General features: G+C 43.8%; 1 protein-coding gene across 5 annotated transcripts in view; it reads left to right on the top strand.

Annotated features, from left to right (window-relative positions):
• ARID3B (AT-rich interaction domain 3B) overlaps positions 1 to 19,147 on the top strand; it is an 82,016-nt gene that overhangs the window by 52,576 nt on the left and 10,293 nt on the right. For all 5 annotated transcript variants that reach the window (XM_045586922.1, XM_045586920.1, XM_045586916.1 and 2 more), the window contains exons 3-4: positions 447 to 518; positions 729 to 801. In XM_045586922.1, the coding sequence (XP_045442878.1) occupies positions 447 to 518; positions 729 to 801 (145 nt within the window). The remainder of the gene's footprint in view (positions 1 to 446; positions 519 to 728; positions 802 to 19,147) is intronic.

Raw genomic sequence — 19,147 nt, 5'->3', positions numbered from 1 at the left:
AAGGGCAAATAGCAACATTAAAATGTTTCTTCTAATTAACTTCCTTTCAATGTGCACGAATCCATGCATTGAGACACTAGTATACCATAAAGAAACTGCAGAAAAGTGGTACATCTTAGAGTGGTGGCTTCTTTTGGAAGATTGGCTAAACAGGAGCAGGTTCTCAGGAAATTGGGCCTTTGTGTCCTTCTCTTCCAGAATTCTTAGGTATAAGTAATGCCCACCCTCCTTCAACAAATAGAGATGATTCTTCCACCTGATTTCCACTCATTTTGGAACCATAATTGGAAATAAAAACAACAACAAGCTCTCCCTATAGGGACCTGAGCAGTGTAAGCCAGGATAGCACAATTGCTAATGCTCTTCATCTTCTTCCTAAACAATTGCCTTGTTTTCTAATGCTCTCTTCCTACTCATTCTGAATTCTGTGCTTTGTTCCCCTTTAGAATGGTGGTTTGGCTTGGAGTGATGATGCAGATGGAGGCCGAGGAAGAGAGATCTCTCGAGATTTTGCCAAGGTCTGTAATGTTTCCTTTGTGATAACAAAAGGGCAGTTCTGCAGCAGTGGGTTGTTGTATCTGATCCCCAAAGAATAGGATAGGCGTCGCCCATGAGTCATATTTGTAGTCATTCAGATGGTTGTGTATCTCTGGTATAAGGCTTCCTGCATAAGATGAATTTTTTTCATTGTGTGTTTTTTTTGGGGGGTGGGGGGACTGGGATTGCAGCTGTATGAACTGGACGGTGATCCGGAAAGGAAAGAATTCCTGGATGACCTCTTCATCTTTATGCAGAAGAGGGGTGAGTGTGCATTATTTCAATTCTGTTAATATTTATTGAGTGCCTACCGTGTGCAATTTACACTTTGGCTTAACTCCTCCCCACAGAGTGCCAGAGTCAGCTCAGGAAGACAAGGCATTTACCGCTGATTGGTTACGAATTTAGCTGAACAATTGACAACCAGATTGAAGAGGGCAGAGAGGGCCTTGCAGAAAATAAAGGGTCTGATTATTCAGGCTTGATCCTGTCTTATTTTTGTTACTCTTCTGATTAACTTGTCTCTGGAGTCATTTCAAATTTTTTCTTATCCTTATAGCTTCTTTGGACATCACTTAAACTAGTATGTGAGGTTTCCTGGTGAAACATCTAGCCTTAGAGAGACTGAAAAAGGCCAATGAGAGAATAGAGGCCCCTCAGGATTTGTTGGGAGGGTCGGAAATGACCCGTGAAAAGGACAAGCTAACTCTTTTTCTAACCCATTAGCTCTTTGATTTTTACATCCACTGGCTTGGTGGGGGCATTCCTGCAGTTTAACTATAGGTACATAGGTGTCTGCTTGATTACACCTTCTCACTTCTCTCTTTTCACTCTCCGTCACCTACCCCCATCCACTCACTATGGACCATGGCATGACTGAGTCTTGAGCCCAGTGACTCAACCTCCTGTCTTTATAGCCTTTCATAGCAATGGGTTCACCAGCTGGGACAGCCCTCAGGAAACCCCAGCCTCTCTAGGAAAAGGTCCTCAGCAACCTGTGTAGCTCCCCAGGACAAAGCCATGGGAGAAATGCTACTCCCACTAGCCTCTCCCTATGATTATGCATCCCGTGATTTTTGTGTCAGCTCCTTCATTGAGATCTGGCAATGAAATGCTCCTCTTATCCAAGAGTGAGCTATAATGGCAGCCCGAGCTGGTAAATATTCTAAGTGAACTCTCCCTCATTCCATCTCCATTCACCCTTATCACCCTGTCTTGTCTTCTCCTTCCCCTTCCATCCGAATTACCTTCTTAGTAGCATGCCTATTACATACTTTGTCATTTCTTTGTTCACAAAAGATAATCAAAAGTTTGATACTTGGTGTGTGTCCCCCATCTCCATGCATACCAAAACACTTGAAGCAGCCCTTGTAGTTTATTCCTCCAACTGTTGTCTGGAGCTGCCTGTGTCAGTGAGAAACAAGAATAATCCTAAAAGATAACGTGACTAGCAGCAGTGAAACACCCTGGTTGCCCTGAGAGGGAGAAATCCACTTAATACTTTGATCTTCACTTTCAGTTGCCTTTTAATTATTTACAAGCTTCATAAGTCCAGTTGGTACAAACCCAGAAACTGATCTCCGGGGTTGCAATAGCAATATAGAGTTTTAAAAATATATTTTTATTGCTTTCAGAGAGGAAGGGAGAGCATGAGAGAGATAGAAACATCAATGATGAAAGGGAATCATTGATTGGCTGCCACCTATACCCCCACTGGGGATCTAGCCGGCAGCCCGGGCACATGCCCCAACCACAAATCAAACTGTGACCTCCAGGTTCATAAATCAACGCTCAACCACTGGACCACACTGGCTGGGCGTGATATAGATTATAATTGGCACCATAACTGCCACTGCTTTATTTTCCATTTTATTGTTTTCTCCCTTCCCAGGAGGTTTTTAAAAAATTGATTTTAGAAAAAGGAAGGGGGAGGAGAGAGAACATTGATGTGAGAGAGAAACATCAGTGGGTTACCTCCATACACACCCTGCCTGGGGATGGAGCCCACAATCCAGGTATGTGCTCTGACTGAGAATTGAACCATCTACCGTCTGGTGCTCGGATAACTGATCCCCACAGGCCAGGGTGAAGGAATTTTGAAGGATAGTGGAAGTTATATCAGCCTTGCCAAGAATGAAAATTCATAATTGCTTCTTTAGTACTGTATGTTACCATTAGACTAGGATGTGTATGGAGATAACCCTTGATGTTTCTCTCTTACATCCATGTGAGGACAGCCAGTTTGTCACTTCTTTTGGCCCCCACTGCTAGGTCAGGGCTAGACAAGGAGGTGCTCAGGCCATAATTGGAGGTCATCAGTAGAGAGCAATGAGTGCCAAGTCTTCTGCTACTCTGCAGCACTGGGGACTGCCAGACTGCCATCTGGTATATTTCTGGATGAATCCAAAGTAGGAGTAAGTGACTCCCTTTGATTGTGTCAATTTATGGTTATTCGGGTTCTCAGTAAATCTTTTTTCTGTCTTCAGCACTTATATTAGATATTTCACTATTTGCTGGCATCACCAATAGAAATGAACTGGTTGAGTCGGTTTTGCTATTTGTTAATTACTCTAATACAAGATTTCTCAGCCTTAGCGTATATCTAACAGTATTGGATAATCTTTTGTTGTGGGGCTGCCCTTCCCCAGTTGTGGTTACCAAAAATGTCTCCAGATATTGTAAATTTTCCTATGGGACAAAATTGCCCCCACCTGATGAGACCAGATGGGAAAGAAGGTAAAGATCTAAAATTTCATCTGCAGAGAAACTGTTAGGAAACCTTCTTACTTCCATTTTGGGCGGCAAGGCCTGTATCAAGTCATATTACAATTGCCCCTTTTGTAGCTGAATGCCAAAGGCAAGGATGCTGGGCCCCCAATCCTGGTCTGGAGTGCAAAGTAGACCTCAGAGAAGAACTGAGCTCCAGGGTCATGGGAGTGGAGGCAGAAATACAGGATGTACATGGCCAGGGCACAGCTGGAAGAATCCTTGTCTATGTCTTGGATGTCATTTGTTACCAAACTGTGAAGAGCCATATTTGGCCAAGAAGTTAGCACTCCTGTCTATGTACATAGTAGAGTTACTGAAGTTAAAACGCGGGGTGGGGGAAGGATGGTCGGACCAAAGCTGTGCCTTTAGTTCACTTGCTGTGGTGAGCAGTGTATAGTTGGGATGGAGCGGGCAGATTGAGGCAGGGGGACAGTGTGGGTTGTTCCCTTAGTGATCTCCTTAGCAAACTCGTGTCTGATCATCTGAATTAGAGTGGGTGGTTCAAGAGGGTTGCGAGCAAATTGCACTTTTAATGTAAAGCTTCCTGTCATTTGCTCTTCATACAATGGTGAAAGCAAGGGCTCCTAGACATTTATGATTTATTTGTCATTCCCAAATTGGAGTGTGTGAGGCACTCAGGAGCCAGATCTTGTTAGCTGGGTCCAAGGAAAAGCCTTACATAGACCTTGGCTGCAGATCATCCTCCAGAGCTAATATGAAGGATAAGTGGTAGATTTCACAGGAGCCCCCGAAAACCGCCTGAGTTTGAAAAGCCTGGTGACGCCCACCTAGGCTGTGAGTGAGGCTGGGCAGCTTTGACATGGTAGTCTGCACCTCAGAGGAAATGGACAGGGCTCCCTGGGAGGCAGCACACAACCATTCTTCCCCGAACAACTGCAGGATGATGAGCCTTCTGTTCAGTAGGAGGTAGCCAGCTGTAACTGCTGCTTTGTGCTGGCTCTTTTGTTTGTTAATGCGTTTGGGAAAATTGACTATAACAGATGGGCCTGTCAGGCACCTTGGTTTCTAGGCCAGACTTGGGTGACTTGTACCCGGTGACCCTCCCCCACCAATAGAGCAAACTGAACTAGGAGAAGCCTGAGAAGCAGCCCAGGCTGTGGCCAGGCGGGCTGTCTCCTGCCCGCCTCTGGAAAGGGCTCTCCATGAAGTCAGGGCTGTCATCCCACTCTTCCCCATGATCTTGAGTAAATCCTTCCCTTTCTGGGGCCATGGTTTGTTGACCTAAAATGAGAGTGTTCAGTTAGAGTTACTCTTGAAGTTTCTTCCAAGTTCTATGTTTTTTTGTATGTGTCCATGGTTGTATCTGTTGAGCTAACAAAGGAGAAGACTCATGCTTGAAGAACAAAACAAAAAAAAGCCTTTAAAAGCAATTGCTATTAAAATAGTTATGTACTAGGTGTACCGGTTAATAATGGCAGATTTTGTAATCAGTGAAAACACGATTTCAAGAGTGGTATTAAAAGTGCTTTATTCAAATTAATGTCCAACACTAGCTACACATTTCCCCCACCTTTCAGGTAATTTGTGGATACCGTCCCAATAGAACTTTGCTGTTTTGAGGCAAACCATTCAGAGACCCAATTTTCTGCTGCTTTGTACGTTTTGAAGTGCTGCTCAGAAAGTGCGTGTGCCATTGATTGGAACAAGTGGTAATCTGAAGGAGCAAGGTCTGGTGAATACAGCGAGTAGGTTAATACTTTCCAGGCAAGATCTTCTTAAAAAATATATATATTTTATTTTAAATATATTTTAAATATACAGAGAGGAATGGAGAGGGACAGGGATAGAGTTAGAAACATCAATAAGAGATGTTTCAAACCTGGGACCCTGAGTCTGCAGGCCAACACTCTATCCATTTGAGCCAAATCCGCCAGGGCCCAGGCAAGATCTTTTAATGTGTCTTTAACGGATTTTGAAGTGTGTGATGGTATGTCATCATGAAGCAAAATTATTTTGCCCTGTCTTCTGGCCCATTCTAGTCATTTCACGATCAAAGCATGGTTCAAATTGATTATTTGTTGTCAGTAGCGATCAGTATTAACGGTTTCACCAGGTTTTAAAAGCCCATAATATACCACACCTTCCTGATTCCACCAAAAGCAGAGCATTGTCTTCTTTCTGAAGCAATTTGGCCTTGTAGTTGATGTTGATAGTTGACCTGGATCAGCCCATGATTTTGAGCATTTGGGATTCTCAAAATAAATCCACTTTTCATCGCCAGTCACATTCAATGCAAAGACTTTATTTCGTGCCGTTGAAGCAACATTTTACTGATGACTTTTCCATTTATTTGTCTTTCGTTCAGTTGATGTGACACCCATTTTTCTTCCTTTAAAATCTTTCCCTTTGCTTGTAAACAATGAGAAATTGTTTGCTAAGCAACATTTAACCTTTCTGCAAGTTATTTTTGAGTTTGACACGCATCTTCATCCAATAATGCTTGGGAATTGTTGGTCTTCAAATTTTTTCTGTTGACCTGGATATTCTTTGTCTTTCACATCAGAATCATCACTTTTAAAGCATTTAAACCAGCATTCACAAATATCTTGAGATGGCTGGGACTGGTTTGGCTCAGTGGATAGAGCGTCGGCCTGCAGACTGAAAGGTCCCGGGTTCGATTCCTGTCAAGGGGCACATTCCCAGTAGGGGGTGTGCAAGAGGCAGCTGATCAATAATTCTCTCTCATCGATGTTTCTAACTCTCTATCCCTCTCTCTTTCTCTCTGTGAAAAATCAATAAAATATATTTAAAAACAAAACAAACAAACAAAAAAACAGATATCTTGAGATGGAGCATGTTCACCATAAATTTCCTGAAATATTCAGCAGCAGTTTTCCCACAAATGCTCTTTTTTGGGGTACGAAATTTGACTTTTTTTTTTTTTTTTTAATATATTTTATTGATTTTGTACAGAGAGGAAGGGAGAGAGATAGAGAGCCAGAAACATCGATGAGAGAGAGTCATCGATCGGCTGCCTCTTGCACACCCCCTACTGGGGATATGCCTGCAACCAAGGTACATGCCCTTGACCGGAATCGAACCCGGGACCCTTCAGTCCCCAAGCCGACGCTCTATCCATTGAGCCAAACCGGTCCCGGCCGAAATTTGACATTTTTAAGTATAAAAATATCTATAATGTTAACACTGACAGCAAATTTGACAAATGAAGTTTTGTTTTTTTTTTAATATATATTTTATTGATTTTTTTTTACAGAGAGGAAGGGAGAGAGAGAGCTAGAAACATCGATGAGAGAGGAACATTGATCAGCTGCCTCCTGCACACCCCCTACTGGGGATGTGCCCGCAACCAAGGTACATGCCCCTGACCGGAATCGACCTGGGACCTCTCAGTCCGCAGGCCGACGCTCTATCCACTGAGCCAAACCAGCTTCGGCGACAAATTAAGTTTTGAAGCTTGTTGTCAATACAACAAAATAACATACATATCAAATCGCATAGATATCAACATATGTGTAACTGTCTGTTAAAAAAATTAACTTGAACACCTAGTAAAAACTAGACCAAGGATTCCCAAGACCAAATGCTTCTCCCCTTTTCTTGCTGACTGTATTTCTTTTGCTGACTAAAGCCAAATTAAATTAAACAATTTGCCGTGTGTTGGGGGAGTTATTGGAGGGATGAGGACACATATGTAATACCTTAATCAGTAAAGAAACAAAAACAAAAACACAATTTGCCCTGATTCTGTTCCCCCAAATGTTGTCTCTAGAATGACTGATTAGATTTCAGAACTCTAGTACTCCTTTTTGCTCACCTTTTGCCACGTGCACATGCATGTGTGTACACGTTTCTCTGCCAAAGTAAAGTGAAATAGTTGTAGATAAAATTCTGTGGTTAACTGAACTCACCGTGTGTGGTTTCTGAAATGGCATTCCCTGGTAGATTTTCCAGGAGGAAATGAGGGTGGAGTGCTAATTTGGAAGTCTGATTAGCAAAAATCTATAAACAATTCTACTCTTCCTTCATCAGTGAGGAAGAAAGGTTTGTTCTCTTGTTCCTTAGGCAGTGATCATTTGAAGAGGAGGAGGACAGTGGTTTTGCTGTTGTTTTTATCATCATCCCATGCACTTTACAGAACCCTTTCAACCCATTATCTGACTTGCTACTCCCCATAGCTCCAGCTGGGGGGCTGGGGAGGGGGGGGCGGGCGTAGAGAGACTAAAGGTTATCACTTATCCAGTGAAGAATCACTGGCTTAAGTAACTTACCTGAGGCCACAGAGCAGATTTAGCACTTGGTTTCCTAACTACCGGGCCTGTGCTCTTTTCTTCTCAGCACTGCCTTTTTGAAACTGGGCCCTAGCACCAACAGTTCCATCACTTCCTGTTGGGCAGTGGATAAGCCTTGTTTCTCCGGCCTTCCTACAGAGAATGCTGGTTTGACTCCACAGGCCACTATCCGATAGGATCTAATAACATCTAGCTGATTAACATAGGGTGGAACTCTTTATGCAAGGCCTATCAGGGAAGGGCAGATTCCCAGTGGCACCGAGGCTGCCATCTGTCAAGGCAAGATGGGATGAGTTAGGGTTAGCACAGGAGACAGAACCCCCAACAGTAAATCTTGCACTCACGTAGAGCACCCACAAGCAGGATCCTCTCTAGACGATGCCCCAGCTAGGTACAACAGGCTAAGGCACTGCATGGTTATGTAGAAAAGTTTTGTCAAGACCTCCATCCCTCCTCCACCAGTTCAGTTCAAGGCTGCTAACTGACCTTGCTTTTCCCAGTGGATTGTTGGATGTTTTTGATGTGTACATACAAAGAATTTACTGTGGGAAAAGGGCTTGGTCTATCTCAAAGTGCAATTTGAGTGTTTTTCCTTCTGTTGTATACTTATCTATCCATCTTAGACAAGGAAATGTTCGTGACATATATTGCTTTGCCTTTTGGTGGAGGCAGGTTTTTTAAAATTTGTTTTTTTCCTTCTTTGTATCTTGCGGTAAATGGTCTGTGCCGTGGACACTCTATCCTGGCAGACTAAAAATACGTTGTTTTTGTCAGATGAAATAGGCTTTGGGGCTTCATTTCCTAACTTTATCCCCAAATTAAAGTCTAAAATGCAAATCTTTAAAAAAAAAAAATATATATATATATATATTTATTGCTTTCAGAGAGAGAGAGGGGGAAAGAGAGATAGAAACATCAATGATGAGAGTGAATCACTGATCGGCTGTCTCCTGCATGCCCCACACTGGGGATCGAGGCCACAACCTGGGCATCCAACCGTGACCTGGTTTATAGGTAGACATTCAACAACTGAGCCACGCTGGCCAGGCTAAAATAAATCTTTGTCTTAGGATTAGCCCTTTGTTTGAGGCCTGATCTTTTCTCTCCCCTGGTGATCCAAGTACTGTTGATATGCTGTTTATCTTTTTTCCACTTTTTTTTTTTTAATAAGAAAAAGTTTATTTAGAAAGTCACAGAGGTAGAAGAAGTGAGCTGTAGAAGAAATGGGCACTGTAGAAGTTACAGAGGTAAAAGAAGGGCCCTTGGAGCTTGGGAGAGAGAAGGGTAAAGGTAATGCATCTTGGGGAGAAGAGAAGGGAAATGGGATAGATGCGGGGAAGAGGAAGAGAGACAGAGGGGGGGGGGAGAAAGGGAGAGAGGGGGAGAGAGAGAGAAACTCTTTTTTCCAGGTTCAATAGTTATTTAATTATTTATGATATTGGGAAGGGATCCTGGTTTTTGAAAGGCCCACTTTTATAATTAAATTCAGCATCTTCTTCAATATCTTTTTTTTTTTTTTTTTTTTTATATATATATTTTATTGATTTTGTACAGAGAGGAAGGGAGAGAGATAGAGAGTTAGAAACATCGATGAGAGAGAGTCATCGATCAGCTGCCTCTTGCACACCCCCCACCGGGGATATGCCCTCAACCAAGGTACATGCCCTTGACCGGAATCGAACCCGGGCCCTTCAGTCCCCAAGCCGACGTTCTATCCATTGAGCCAAACCGGTCTCGGCTTCTTCAATATCTTTTATTGATACTTCTAGCACTTGGTAAAATTGGGTTGATAGTTTTGTCTCCTTTGTTCCAAGATGAGCTTATATTCAGTAGAAATCATCCAAGGGTTGGCGTAGGGGAAAGTTGGAAGTGAGGATTTGACTCACTTACACTTTGAGAAAATCTGTTGGGTTTTGAGAGGCTAGTGGCATGGATTGGCAATGGAAGCTCAGATAGCTATTGCAGTGCCCAGGTCAGAAGGCCCTGGAGTTGTGTCTCTCCCCTGCCAGCCTTCCACTCTCTCCTAGAGCCACCAGCTAGGTCTGTGGTTCAGCAGCAAACAAAACAGAAGACTTGGTAGTCCTTCTAACTCCTTGGTCAACTTGTCTGAACACAGTTTCTAAAGGAGATAGCACAATCATAACCCTAATTTTATTATCAGCCATAGTAGAATACAGTATTGCACATACTGTTGAAATTTACCTAAGGCAATTTATCTAAGCCAGAGTATCAAAAAAGGTGATGAATTTCAAATTAGCCTCTTGGGTTGTGATGCCTCCAGAATTTCCACATATTGCTGGTGGGAATATAAATGGGCATAATAAACTTTGGAAATCTGTTTGGTAGTATTTGCACAAGCTAAACATAGGTCATTCCCATTTCTCAGCAATTCAGCTAAGTATACCCCCAACAGAAATCAGTGCTTATGTTCACTGAAAAACACATGTAAGAATAGTCATTATAGCCAAGCAATGAAAGAACTCAGATGTGTACCAGGATAGAATGGTTAAATAAGTGGTGCATTAGCCACACAGTAGTAAAAAATAATGAACTTTTGTACCCATCGGGATAACACTCATAGACACAAGATTATATACTACTAGTGGTGTGATATACGAATTCATGTACCATGGGGTCCCTCAGCCTGGCTTGCAGGATAGGGCTGAAACCAGCTTTCCGACATCCCCCAAGGGGTCCTGGATTGCAAGAGGGCGCAGGCCTGACTGAGAGACCCCACCGGTGCATGATCGGGGTTGAGGAGAGACTGTGGGAGGGCTCCAGGGCACGTCCAACCTGTCTCACTCAGTCCCAATCAGCTGGACCCCAGCAGCAAGCTAACCTACCTGTCAAAGCATCTGCTCCCTGGTGGTCAGTGCACATTATAGAGACTGGTCTACTGGTTGTCTGCCTCTGGTGGTCAGTACACATCATAGCGAATGCTTGAGTGGTCTTAGTATATATCATTAGCATAGTATGCTTTGATTGGTTGAATGGACAACCAGACACTTAGCATATTATGTTTTTATTACATAGAATGTGTATTTTCTACATGATTTCATTTATTTAAAGTTCTAGAAAATCAGCTGTGGTTACCTCCTGGGTAGGCTAGTGGGGGTAGTGTGTATTGTTAGGGAATGAGAGATGTTTAGAGTGCTGGAAAAGTTCTGTGTTTACCTGAAAAATGATTACAGGGTGTACACAGAGTACAAGTGAGCTGTATACTTAAGATAAGTGCACTCACTATACTGTATGTTAGTTAGACTCATTCATTGGAAATCAGAGGTAGAAGGTTTAGGGTATGCATCACTTCATTTCTAGGATATTTGTGCACCCTGGCCTCTGCCCTATCTTACTGAATGGTCAACTTCTCACTGAAGTGCATGCCAGATATTGCTGCTTAGTTTCCCAAGGCAGGTATTTTCTACACATAAACAAATCAGATATCACCAGTTATTTCTCTGCTTGTTCCTGGACTGGAGCATCGTAAGAATTAATATGCAGAGGAACCAGTAGAAAGCCTGCCTGCTTGTCTGCCTGCTCACGTTCCCTGCTTAACATGGGTCTTAACTCTCCAGGCTACCTAGTTGGCCTCTCTCTTTTTTTTAAAAAAATACATATTTTATTGATTTTTCACAGAGAGGAAGGGAAAGAGATAGAGAGCTAGAAACGTCGATGAGAGAGAAACATCGACCAGCTGCCTCTTGCATTCCCCCCCCACACACACACACACCTGGGATGTGCCCCCAACCCAGGTAAATGCCCTTGACCGGAATCGAACCTGGGACCTTTCAGTCCGCAGACCGATGCTCTACCACTGAGCCAAACCGGTTTTGGCTAGTTGCCTCTCTCGATGGGACTATGGAAATGACAAAGCCAGAAAGAAGTAGTGAGGGTCCCGAGGTCCTGGACCCGCTCCCTGATTGCTTCTCTGTCTTTTTTGGAAAGTGCCCATTCTCTCCTGGGGAGGAAGTGGCCCTCCCTCTAGCACTCCCACCATCCACATCTTTTTATTTTTATTTTTAATATATTTTATTGACTTTTTACAGAGAGGAAGAGACAGGGATAGAGAGTTAGAAACATCAGTGAGAGAGAAACATTGGTCAGCTGCCTCCTGCACAGCCCCCACCGGAGATGTCCCCGCAACCACGGTACATGCCCTTGACTGGAATGGAACCTGGGACCTTTCAGTCCACAGGCCGATGCTCTATCCACTGAGCCAAACAGGTTAGGACCCACCATCCCCATCTTTATCTTGAGAGCCAGAGGTGGCTCTTTCTGTCTCTTCCCACCTCTTTCCCCAGCTCTGCCTTCATAGTCTGAGAGGTAGGAAGGAGTGCCAACTGCCAGGGGACAGTGTTTGGCTCATCTGCACAGGAAGCTCCCGATCATGGCTTTGGAATGCCCAGCAGCAATCCTACCACCAAGGGTTAAAGCCCAGGAGCCCTGATGCTTCCTGGCATCCAGGGCCTCATAAAAGCCTTTTCTACACAGCCCCTGGGATGCCTCAGGTTCCCTGGCAGAAATTTGATAAGGGTCCTCTTTGTTGGGACTGTCAGTCTCCTTTATTGAGGAGGGAACTGGAGAACAGCAACATTTCTTTGGATTGGGATACTGATAAGGCCCTGGATTCCTGTCAGAGGGAGGATGATTAATTACTCTGAATCCTGGCTCTTGCTTTGATACCAGTTACTGACAGTTCACAGGCCTCCCCATCAGGTGCTCATGCCCCTTCTGAGAGGCTAGATGGGGCTAAGATTCAGCCTCCTGCTAGGCCAACGACCTGCGAGAAGCTCTTTGCAGTGGTAGTTTGCTTCTTTCCTGGTTCTAGGTAGGATGCTCTTGTATTTGTCATGGGAAGAGGCCTGTCCTTAGTTATAATGCAGCCCAGAGAGCAGTCCTAAGACTGCCCCTTCCCTTCAAGGCTGGGAAAGAACCATTGCTTGTGGCCTTGAACTTCACAGATAGTCCTAAACCACCCAAAGCTCTGTACAGATCACAAACCCTGAATCTCAAGGTCACTTGGCAACATTGTTTCATAATTCAGGCAAACTCCTAAAATCAGGTCACCTCCCTTTGGTAATAATCAAAACTATTATTGTTTTTGTTTTAAGTAAATAAAATTATTCATGGTCTCATAGGACTTTAGAGCTGAGTCATCTAATCCAAAATCCTCATTTCACAGGTGGAGGAAATTAGGCATGAATGTCCCTTTCCCACCCCAACACCAGTCTGATGTACTGTTCTCTTTTTTATTCAGGCTAAAAGCCTCTCCCCCTCTCGTTATAGTGGTGTCTCCGTGGGACAAAGGAAATGGCTACTAGGTCCATTAGGGACAGAGCAGACTGCAGAGACAGACTATCCTGAATATCTTGCTTCTCTGTTAATTGTTAGGAGAATGAAGCCAGGATAGGTTTGTGTCTGGATTATCTGGATAATGTGAGAAAACCAGACCATCGTCCAGAGCTTGTGCTTAGAGTAGGCTCAGCTTTGTTTCTCACAGTTCCAGGGTATCCCCTTGCTACTTTTAGCTGTTTTGCAGAGGGCCAACCACAATGAAAAATGCACTCCTTCCCCTCATCCACTAATCTTTGGGGCCACACACGGGCCTGTGTGAGGAAACACAAGATCCTCGTATGCCCAGAGTAAGGCTGGGCCAGTGCAGATTTGCAAGGACCTCCACCAGGGATCCAGTGCAGCCCTAGCCTGTGGTTTCTTTGAAGGTGCTGGAAAGAGGTCATTTTGGCTAGGTTACAGCCTTGACTCAAACGACACTTTGCTCCTTCCTTGCCTTCTCAGGTCCCGTCTCTACCTTTTGTTTCCTTTCTCCCAAACAGTTCTCAGCCAAATGCAGTCACACTCTATGGACTATAAAAAAGTGAATTTTTAATGAAATTTCTACATATATAACATGGTTGTCTTTCAAAGAGGCCATCTCGGATGGTTAGACCTTTAGTGCAGTGACTATTCAGAGTGAATTTACAATTCCTCTCTGGGAGTTGGCCTTCAGAGGCAGTTGAGTGCATGGATAAGAGGCCGCTGCAGACATCTAATTGGGAGCCAAGTGAGGGCCTGGTCCAGTGTGTTGGCCGCAGGCTGGAAAGGAAGACACTTTTGTGAAGCACTTCAATGGCAAAATCAATGGAGCCACACTAGAAAATCTTTTGATTTATGGCCAAACAAAATCAATATAAAATCACTTCATCCTATTCTGCTGGGTTTCCTCCATGCATGACCACTTCTGTCTACACTCTTTACATTTGACTTACCGCCACTGGAGAGACTCAGATGAAAATAGTGCAGACTCTAAAAGCTATTCACAAATGGAGCTCCAAAACTTCATGGTAGCTGGCTCTCCAAGCTGGCACTCTGTCAACTGGACACTCCCTGCTTGGTAGCTATGTCTGTTCTGCACACATCACAGACCTGGCTACTTTCCCCTCTTTAACAGCTGTTTCCCCTCCTCTTTGGCCCCAATGAGTGAAGTTATGCTTTCTTTACCTTCTCAAAATCTCCAACTCTCAAGCCATTTCTTCTGCTCATCATCTTGTTATGGAACTTGGATGCAAATGGCTTGACCACTGTGGGCCTTAGTTCCCTAGCCTGTTAACCGAGCGGGACCTATAAATTCGTCAAACGTAAACAATATTGGGAATGGGTAGGACGTATGAATACGTCCTTGAAATATATGTTGCGCCCTGAGAGGGACGGTATATATTTTTTGTAATCTTTATAACTGTTTGTAAAATTTATAATTTTTTAATTTGATGTTTCCATTTTTTTGTTGGTATTCTTTTCTATTTGTTTGTAATTTTGTGTTTTCCTTTGTGCTTTATATATAAATAAACGAAAAAATATATATTTCAGCCAAAACCGGTTTGGCTCAGCTGTAGAGCGTCAATCTACGGACTGAAAGGTCCCAGGTTCGATTCTGGTCAAGGGCATGTACATTGTTTGCGGGCACATCTCCAGTAGGGGGTGTGCAAGAGGCAGCTGGTCGATGTTTCTCTCTCATCGACATATCTAGCTCTCTATCTCTCTCCCTTCCTCTCTGTAAAAAAAAATCAATAAAATACATTTAAAAAATATATATATATTTCATTTATTTTAATTAAGTATAAATAAAAAATAATATAAAATTACGTCCACAGGGCGTGACGTACTGACACGTCCTAGTGAAAGAGTATGCACCCGTTGTACGTTGTGTAATTAAAAAGGGAACTCCCCGGTTAACAGGCTAGTCTGTTTAATAGAGCTTGAGTGGGAAAGGTGACATCTTTCAGGGCTATCAGCATAAAGCTGGTGGAGATTCCCAATTGGGTTACCATGGAGCAGCTTTTTGAATTATTTTATCTGCATGGTGGTTTAGTTTAATAAGCATTATAATATTCAAGCCATGGTGAAGGGAAAACAATCTCTGTCTTCAGAGAGCTACAGTCCTCCTGGGATACCCGATGAATACACACAAAACAATGAGAAAGTAATTATTTGCTGAAATTTTTAATAATAGAAATTCTGAAAGGGAAGGCATCCGCATAAACTGGGATAGTTAGAAAATTATTCCTGGATGCAGTGAACATTGAAGGCCAGTGTGGAAAGGTTTTGAGCAAAGTCAGGTCACTTTAACCTTGATGAAGAGGGAGAGCACAAAATAAAAGGTAGAGGAGAAATGAACTTGGTTTTGGAGGTAATAGTGAGGAGACCTAACTAATTGGAGAGTGAGTAGTTGGGATGTGCTGGAAATACTGCATATATGATCTTTTACCAAGTGTCGGGGAAGTTGGTCATGAGATTGAATATGTGGGGTGGGATGGGTAGGCAGTAAGAGTCTTTATAGGTTTTGATCTTTTTAAAAATATATATATTTTATTGATTTTGTACAGAGAAGAAGAGATAGAGTGATAGAGAGTTAGAAACATCGATGAGGGAGAAACATCGATCAGCTGCCTCTTGCACACCCCCTAATGGGGATGTGCCCGCAACCAAGGTACATGCCCTTGACCGGATCAACCTGGGACCTTTCAGTCCGCAGGCCCATGCTCCATCCACTGAGCTAAACCGGCTTTGGCAAGAGTCTTTATAGGTTTTGAAGCAAGGGGTTGAGTAATATGGTGAAAGTATGGGTAGAGACTGCTGCAGACATCTAATTGTGAGCCAGTGAGGGCCTGGTCCAGCGTGGTGGCTGCAGGCTGGAAAGAAAGACCTTTGCAAGATACCTCAACGGAAGAATCAGTGGATCTTCTTAACCTAAAGGTTGGTGATAGAGAAAAGGAATCAGTGCAGCCTCTGACCTTCCTGCCTAAAACCTCAAAGAATGATGTGTTATTGGAAGAAGGAAGCAATTGGAAAAGGGAACTAGCTTAGGTGAGCTGTTGTGAACACTCTGACTTGGAGTGAGCAGGTCACATGTGAAGTGTCCTGATAGCTTCTGGAAATGTGAGCTTAGGGGGCCTGTGTGAGGGGATCTTGGGAGTGGTTTTCATGGGGTCTCCAGGCAGTGCAATGGCGGTGTGTGAACTCGCCAAGGCCTTTAGTGAACTCAGGCACATAGGCATCGAAAAGGAGATGGACCTTGGTCCTGTGCTGCCAGGAGACTAGTTCTGATGCATCATCAGGATCTTGTTTTGTGACTGGAGTAAAGTTGACTTTCCAGAACAGCACAGAAAGAAAACGTTAACTAACATATAACTGTGTCTTAGGAATATACCAGCAATCCTTGAGAGTTTACCTATGAGACTAATTCTGTGACCTCTTTGTCCTTGACCCTTCGAAGACCGCTTGGAGGCCTCGTACTTCCTCCCCACACTGAGAAAGAGGCCTGGTCTTCCATAACATTTCCACTTGTTTATGCTCACACTGCTTCTTCATAAATGTGGGAGTATTCACTCCGTTCCCTGACTTGAGTTATCCTATAAAAGAGTTGGTGAGGCAAACATTCCAGGGCTGAAAAGGGAATGTCATTCCTTGAGAGATAAGAAGCAGGAGGAGCCGAAACAAACAGCCCTTCTCTAGTCAGGCTGGCCTAACATCTACCAGGCAGTCAGTGAGGTTGGGACAATGGGAAGGGCTAGAGGAGGAGCAGCCTGTACAGTACAAGGAATTTGCCATTAATAGGCAACAAGTCTCATACCATACCCTGGACCATGACCCTTCCCTTTGGAATTCTCCCCTCTGACCTCCAGATCATTAATCTGAAGGCTGCCAAATGATAGTCATCTATTATGCCTCCTGACTAGGACCTGTGAAAGGCACTTGGCTCCGCCCTCCCTATATCTCCTGGGACTCATTAGTGGGCCTTCCTGCTCAGTGTCAGCTTTCCTGGTCACAGCTAGGCTCCTCTTATTCCCCTCGAGGCCAAGGGGCTGAAGCTGCCCCTCCCTTTCAAAGACCAGAGAGGGGGTGGAGTCATTAGTGAAGAGAGCATTGTTGAGTGGCTTTTCACTGCCCTGGAAACTTGTGTTTCCTGCAGCTCCTTTGATATGGTGGGGACACAGGAGAGAAAAGCCCATTTCTCTCTGGTGCAGCAGGAGAGGAAGAAGGAAGCAGTTATCCAGGGGGGATGAACCAGGCAGGAGCTCCCCTGTCAAGCATACCAACTCCAAATTGAGAAGGAGCTGATTGGCATGTGAAGGCTGCCATTGGGCACGTGAAGGCAGAGGAATGAACTGCCACATCATTAAGACAGAATCTGGACTCAGTACTGCTAGGAAAATTTAAAAAATCTAGTCCAACCCTCTTATTTGTAGACTAGTGGCCTGGTGCACGAAATTCATGCATAGTGGGGTAGGGGGTTCCCTCAGCCCAGCCTGCAACCTCCCCAATCTGGGATCCCTCTCACAATCCAGGACCGCTGGCTCCCAACTGCTCACCTGCCTGCCTGCTCGCCCCCAAGTGCCCCTCCCCATCAGTCTTCTCACCCCCAATGCTGGCCTGATTGCCCCTGACTGCCCCCTAATGCCAGCCTGCTCGCTCCCAACTGCACCCACCCTGCCGGCCTGCTTGCCTCTAACTGCCCTCCCCTCCTGGCTTGATTGCTCCTAACCACCTCTGCCTCAGCCCTGCCACCATGACTTTGTCCAGAAGGACATCTGGAAGATCTCCTGGAAGGTCTGGTCTAATTAGCATATTACCCTATTATTAGTATAGCTGGAAAACAGATCCAAAAAGGTTCCGTGTTTTACCCAAGGCCACACAGCCTGTGAGTAGGACCTGTCTTTCTGTTCATCATAAGAGAAGTGGCAGCTAGTCTGATAGCTTCCAGGTTTGGGGAGTTTGAGTTAAATTATACTTCTAAGCAGATTCATGAACATAATATTTCCAACTGAACAAAAAGTGGGCATACACAGGTGTCTTTTTTTTCTTCTTTCCTCCCCCTGTGGATGTTTTGTGTACTATCTTTTAAAAAAAATAAAGCTTTATTCAGATTATTACAGATGTCCCTTCCCCTCCTCCCATAGTTCCCCTCCACCTGTTTCCCACCCCACCCATGCCCTACTCCCCCCTCCCCACTGTCCTCATCCATAGGTGTAAGATTTTTGTCCAATCTCTTCCCACACTCCCACACCCTCTTCCCCCCGAAAATTGTCAGTCCACTCCCTTTCTGTGCCCCTGATTCTACTATATTCACCAGTTTATTCTATTCATCATATTTTTTATTCACTTGATTTTTAGATTCACTTTTCTTAAAATATTTTTTTATTGATTTTTCACAGAAAGGAAGGGAGAGGGATAGATAACCAGAAACATCAATGAGAGAGAATCATCGACCAGCTGCCTCCTGCACACCCCCCACCGGAGATGTGCCTGCAACCAATGTATATGCCCTTGACCGGAATCGAATCTGGGACCTTTCAGTCCGCAGACCAATGCTCTAGCCACTGAGTCAAACCGGTTTCGGCTAGATTCACTTATTGATAGTTATATATTTGCTGTCACTTTGTTGTTCATAATTTTTATCTTTACCTTTTTCTTCCTCTTCTTAGAGAATACACTTCAGCATTTCATATAATACTGGTTTGGTGCTAATGAACTCCTTTAGCTTTTTCTTGTCTGTGAAGCTCTATCTGACCTTCAATTCTAAATGATAGCTTTGCTGGGTAGAGTATTTTTGGCTGTAGGTTCTTGCTATTCATCACTTTGTATTTTTCTTGCCACTCCCTTCTGGCCTGCATAGTTTCTGTTGAGAAATCAGCTGACAGTTATATGGGTGCTCCCTTGTAGGTAACTAAACTGTTTTTCTCTTGCTGCTTTTAATATTCCCTCTTTGTCTTTTGCCCTTGGCATTTTAATCATACTGTGTCTTGTTGTGGTCCTTTTTAGATTCCTCTTGTTTGGGGTTCTCTGTGCTTTGTGGACTTTTAAGTCTATTTCTTTCACCAGGTAGGGGAAATTTTCTCATTATTTCTTCAAATAGGTTATTAATATCTTGCTCTCTCTCTTCTTCTGTTATCCCCATAATTCAGATGTTAGTATGCTTGAAGTTGTCCCAGAGGCTCCTTACACTATCTTCATATTTTTGGATTCTTTTTTTCTTTTTGCTTCTTCGTATTTCAAATCTTTGACTTGATTCTTGA

Source organism: Pipistrellus kuhlii, unplaced genomic scaffold, assembly GCF_014108245.1.
Source record: "Pipistrellus kuhlii isolate mPipKuh1 unplaced genomic scaffold, mPipKuh1.p scaffold_m20_p_1, whole genome shotgun sequence".
Classification (NCBI taxonomy): Eukaryota; Metazoa; Chordata; class Mammalia; order Chiroptera; family Vespertilionidae; genus Pipistrellus; species Pipistrellus kuhlii.
This window is presented reverse-complemented; position numbering and strand designations above follow the sequence as displayed.